The sequence below is a fragment of the Helianthus annuus genome, chromosome 17 (genome assembly GCF_002127325.2).
Source record: "Helianthus annuus cultivar XRQ/B chromosome 17, HanXRQr2.0-SUNRISE, whole genome shotgun sequence".
Taxonomy (NCBI): Eukaryota; Viridiplantae; Streptophyta; class Magnoliopsida; order Asterales; family Asteraceae; genus Helianthus; species Helianthus annuus.
The window spans coordinates 32,214,959-32,220,958 of NC_035449.2; the positions used below are offsets into that span (position 1 = coordinate 32,214,959).

Sequence of the window (6,000 nt, forward strand, 5' to 3'; positions counted from 1 at the left end):
TACCAAACAGACCCATATAAAGACAAAATCTAACGAAACATAATAACAAAATGCCTATACTAACCTCACTTAATATTTTCTCTAGGTCCTAAAGGGATCAAGATGGCTAACCCGTTTAGTAATGGTAATGATTTACTAATTTATAATTCACACTTTAAACTATAATTAATGTTTAACATACTATAGTTCCGTTAATGTATGAGTAGCTCTAATTTGAATAAATAAATCGTAAAAAAAAAAAAAAAAAGATGTGTTATAACCCCTAGTTATATATTCATCACCCTTGCAAGGCACAAAATAACTGGCCCCTTTCCAAATCCTGAAATTCCTGTGTCCAAAACAATAATGTACTACATATTGCTTTGGATCCAGGAGTACATCGAACCAATTCAAGTTCACTAATTGTAATGATCAATAACACTCGAAGAAGAAAACAAAACATCGGTATTGAGTTGATTACAAGAAAGAAAAAAAAAAGCGCTAACTCTATCTTCATGATGTTACCATTTTCAAGTACCGCGCTCATTGTGCTGGCCTCCTGTGGCGAGCAAGGAGAGCGAGCAAAATCTTTTTCCTGGGTCCCTATAAAAAATGGACAGTCACCAACGGTTAAGTAATATAACAAGCAGAACTATGACACATATGCATGATGCACCAACTGGACAATCTATTCTTTTCTATATGAACAATGAGCGTACGATATATTATCAAGGGCCAGAAAGTTACCATAGGTATGCCCATCTCTTTGAGATCATGGTCTCCCATCTGGCTCAAAGTAGCCATGTCAACCTATGAATTAAAATTTTAAAATACATAAAAATTAACACTTTCAGCAGTCAACAGACAAAAGTTTAAATAATTATAACAAAAACGGGTCAAATAGGTATAAGAATAACTAAAAACAAAACAGGTTAAATGAGTCAAAACATGTCAAAAGTTGCCCAAAGCATATGATTCTTATGTGTCCAACACTCCAACCTACTAAATCACTATTCTCAAAGGCAAAATTAGATATTACTGCATTATATTTGAAGTAATTTAAGCATTAGTTAACTAAAACACAAGTGTTTCATGTTAACCTACCCGGAACCAAATTTTGATGTGTTATCCAACCAGCCCATTGTGCCATCTCTCTTACAGTAAATAGATAATATGGAAATGTGGTTAACGTTTGGAAGCTACTGAATTAAGTTGATTGAATGTATACATAAACAAACTAGAACTGTTCCAACAACCATAGAAGTAAATTAACTGACATATATATATATAGAAAAAGTTTTAAATACCATAGTCCTTAACGTGCGATGCGTACGATATTAAATCACGCGTGTTTTAAAATTCAAACCCTAATCACGGTCGCACTTTGCACTTCAGTTCAGGAGATTATAAAGGCAGTGAATGATCAGCTTTGCTCAAGTATTAGAAGGAAGGCTATGCTTGCGGTTGTGATGATGGTTTTCTGGTCCATCGGGAATAGCAGGAATAGGAAAGTGTTTGATGACAAAAGAATGTCTATACAGTGCATGCTAGATGAGATCAAAGAAACAACTTTTCTGTGGATGAAACACAGGGCGAGACAGAAGAGCTATCTCTCGTTAAATGGCCTGAATTCGATGTAAACGTATTTCGTGTCTTTGTTGGCTGTTTGGTGTATGTAATTCCCCTTCTAGAAACTTGCTAGCTGGGTGATTTTGGTGTTCGGTGGAATAAAAGTGGATCACTGTTCCGTTAAAAAAAATCACATGAACAAAATATAACATGCATGATTAGGGATTACTCCATGCGTGATTTTCTGATTTTGTTCATGCGTGATTATATGATTTCTTCATGTGTGATGATATAATCTGTTCATACGTGATTATGTGGTTTGTTCATGCGTGATTAGGGTTTGAATTTTATAACACGCGTGCTTTACTATTGTATATATAGGGGAAGGTTAACGTACAAAACTGCTTAACGTACATTACGTACGCGACAACATGTGTGATTAAGTTTACAACGTGAACAATTTTGCCATGCGTGATTATGCACACTTATGCGTGATTATGCACAAAGCGTGATTAGGGTTTTAACTTCATAACTTGCGTGATTTTCAAATGAACTAGCGTAATTTCGTCGCGTACGTTATGTACGTTAAGCCGTTTTGTACATTATACTTTCTCTCTCTCTCTCTCTCTCTCTATATATATATATATATATTAAGCAAACAAAATTATATAACGGTTCTTTAATCTCTTTTTTATAATATGGCACTTTAGTAACTCTTACCACAACACATTATAATAAACAATAGCTGTCAGAAGTTAATCAGTTAGAAGTGCTTTTTACCTCTTCAACCTTAAATGAAATCAAATACTTGTCCAGTCCTAATGAGTGCAAAAATCCCTCCACAGTAAGATATTCAACCTACAAAACATAATGAGCAAAAGTGGTAACATATTTAGATCTATCATAACAATTAACAATCACATATATTAAGCATTTTTACGGTTTTACCCTCAAAGCATCCTTACAGCATAAATTTCATGTTTAAAAATCCGGAAGGAATAAGATAGACGCATCAAGCATAACAGGGTAAGTATAGTCCAGGGAGCAGTAAACGGTTCAGGTAAAGTTTCATGGATTCAAGTTCATTACATCAACTTTTAAAATAATAAACGAAAAATAAAATAGAATAGACGTTTTCTTGTCACAAAATCTTACAATACTACTAAAAGTTGCACGAATAATTCAGTCTATCTCTATCTCTGGTTCTCTTCAACAAAAACGGTTTTCCTGCCTCGGTGCAGTCGCTCATATATGTTTAATGCAGCCTTTGGTTATGCAAATGGTAACTAAATTCAGTAACAAATAACAATAATAACTTAAGCCATGCAAATAGGCCTGTAAACGAACCGAACGAACACGAACATGTACAAGTTCGCCATGTTCGTGTTCGTTCATTTAGCTTTAACCGAACACGAACATATAATCAAACTATTTTTTTGTTCATGTTCGTTCATCAAGAAAATAGGCATGTTTGTGTTCGTTTATGTTCATTCGTTTAAAACCTAAACGAACAGGTCACGAATGTAAACAAACACAAACTAACTTAAATGCACATAATTGAACAAACACAACTGAACAAACATAAACGAAAATAAATTTACATTAACAAACACAAACGAAAAAAAGTATAATACATCAGAATTCATCCAAAAACACATGTAAATTAGTGGTTTAAATGTACATGATTCAGTTACGTAGTTTTTTATATAAATTGATGATCAATTACGATACGTTCCATTAGATAGCCCATTTTTATTTACTAAATAGCCCAATTACTAATTAGTCATATTTATCAAAGTAGTTAAAAAACCTTTCTAATGTTTATATTCATATAAATATAATTACTTATGTATTTATTTAAAATTTAAACGAACAAAAATAAGTGAACGTAAAGAAACAAACATAAACGAACATTCATGAATATAAATGAACGAACAAAACATGTGTACATGTTCGTTCAATCGTTCGTTTAATTAAATGAACAAAAAACTTTGTTCATGTTCATTCGTTTATTTAAATAAACGAATATAAACGAACTTCCTGCCTAAGAGTTCATGAACGTTCGGTTCATTTACAGGCCTACATGCAAGTTATGAGCATCAAGAGCCATATAAAGAACTACATGAGAAATAACACTAAGCAGCACACCAAATTGAAAAACTATTAAGTGCAAACTGTAAGCAAAAAGGTTTAGTAGCTTAACTGGATATTGACTTTGTGGCACAATCCTCCCCATTGGTAATTGCGGGGCTACCGACAGTCCCACAGATTTTGCCGGTCCATCGGAAATGACTGGTTTTACAGGAAAAGAAGTGGTAGCCATGGGCCTTGCAATCTCACGAACATCCCCGCTGGCATACGTCACTGGTCTCATTAGCGGTCTTCTTAGTGGCTCTTCCGTCAACGGTGGTGGTAGACCAATGGAATTATCCAATACTCTAGGCTGTGATGAGCGACTCATGCGATCCAAAGTCTCCAAAGAGAAAGAGGTTTTTGATAAGTCCATCTGTGATAGAGTTCTTGAAGTTCTTGTGGAAGTGAGTCTACTTGGCATGCTACCATCCGTTGGATCTAGATTCGATTGTCTGTCATCGTATAGGTGGTGCATACGTGGGCCTACCTCAACCGGGACCCGCATTACCCGTTGATCATCTCTTGGTCCAACCTCAACTGAATCCCGTATGACCCGCCTATCATCTCGAGGTCCAACCTCAACTGGATCCCGTATGACCCGCCTATCATCTCGAGGTCCAACCTCAACTGAATCCCATACAAGCCGTCTATCATCTCTTGATCGAACTTCAATCGGGTCCCGCATAAGCCGTCTATCATCTCTAGGTCCACCATCAACTGGGTCCCACTGACCATCTTTTGGCTCTTTTGGCTCAGGTGTAACCCTAGTTGCCCTCGGTCTATCGTTTCGTGACTTAGGTGGACTTTGGTGTACTTTGTGGTCAGTTGAAGAGGGACGCGCTTTTCTTGATAACATGTCACGGAGGTCCACGTTTTTCTGCTTAGCTTTTCTTTCGCTTTTCTTCATGATTTTGAACCGGAGATCGTGTTTACTAAGATGAGTATCTTCAGGTATAGAAAAGAGGAAAATTCTGACTCAGTAGAAATTTCATTTCATCAAGCATTACAACTACTATAAGGAATAAGCCCATTACCATCATCTACACCATTACTAGTGTTGGAACTCAATCTACCATTAGCTCCACGCTGCCTGAAGAAATTCAACAATGAAATAAATATAGATATCAAACATAAAGCAAAACAAATTTGTACAATATCTGCAGATTCTGTCGATTTCATGTATCATAATTAATAACTTCGATACAGTACATTCGGCAACGAGGAGTAAATAATGTATCATAAGAATAACAAAAACGGCAATGCAGCAAACCAATAATGGGAATGAACACAACTAACTCATAATAAACTTCAATAAGAATCGAAAGAGCGTGAAAAAAACAAACCGTTTGTTATCGAGATGTCCAGCATCCACATTGCTTCCTAGCCTATCTCTAACCGATCTTTTAATCCCAGCAGCTGGAACCGAGCCAACAAAATCACTATCCACCACATCCCCTGCTCTCTTCACCACCTAAACAAATCATTTCCCATGGTGTCAAAACACATATACAAACATACAATGTATATTCAAATTCAAAACACATCACATACTCATATTACTTACTACTTGCAAACTTTCAACCAAAAATAACAAACTCCATCCACTCTACAACAGTTCATCACAAAACCTTAACTTATATCATTCGTTAATCACACCATTACGGAAATGAACGAATCCTCAAGCAATTATACGCTACTTATTTGGAAAGAAAATGATAATTTTGAAATAACATTGTCGGTTATTTACCTGACCACTGCGACCTAAGGTTATTGTAAATTGCGGCCTTGATGTATCTGCCATTACTGTAAACTTGTAACGGAAAACTTAGGGTTTATGAAACCCTAGATGTTGATATTGATTTTTATGAACTGAAAAAAGGTGAAACTAGTAATCGTTGTGGCTAATTTCAGATATCTGATCATGTTAAAGCTTGAAATGTCGAATAAGGATAATGATTTTTGATTGAATCGCGAATTGGAAGCTGAGGGGATTTCGTGTTGAAAGGGGGAGAATATCGAATTGAAAGCGTGTGTAATTGTAAAAAGCGATCGTTTGTTATTATGATTTTTTTTATATTGGCTTTGGCTTTTTATGTGTGTTTTAAAACAAGTGATCGTTTGTTATTATCATTTTTTGGGGATTCTATTGGCACCGGCACACTTTGAGAATTCAATATGCATCGTATAGGCCTATACGATGCGTATTAAGGCCTTGAATTTTTTAAGTTTATTTTTTGAAGACCCATAACCATGATTATAGCTAGGCACGACTAATTGAAAAAAAAAATAACAGTTAAATCATAATGGCACATCTAAAAG

General features: G+C 35.4%; 1 protein-coding gene across 1 annotated transcript; it reads right to left on the reverse strand.

Annotated features, from left to right (window-relative positions):
• Window positions 1-249: 249 nt before the first annotated feature.
• Window positions 250-5,747, reverse strand: LOC110925779. The gene is made up of 7 exons (XM_022169619.2): window positions 5,429-5,747; window positions 5,025-5,152; window positions 4,716-4,771; window positions 3,752-4,626; window positions 2,329-2,406; window positions 727-789; window positions 250-582 (listed from the first exon to the last, which is right to left on the reverse strand). The coding sequence occupies exons 1-7, from the start codon at window positions 5,480-5,482 to the stop codon at window positions 523-525; spliced, it is 1,314 nt and encodes a 437-aa protein (XP_022025311.1). The 5' UTR covers window positions 5,483-5,747; the 3' UTR covers window positions 250-522.
• Between the last annotated feature and the right edge of the window lie 253 nt (window positions 5,748-6,000).

Bases quoted from the DNA above. Each gene is read 5' to 3' on its own strand.
- LOC110925779 (XM_022169619.2), bottom strand. From the start codon at position 5,482: ATGGCAGATACATCAAGGCCGCAATTTACAATAACCTTAGGTCGCAGT. The intron at 5,153-5,428 runs GTAAATAACCGA...TGATTTGTTTAG, and splicing joins CCTTAGGTCGCAGTGGTCAG to GTGGTGAAGAGAGCAGGGGA. The intron at 4,772-5,024 runs GTTTGTTTTTTT...GAATTTCTTCAG, and splicing joins GGACATCTCGATAACAAACG to GCAGCGTGGAGCTAATGGTA.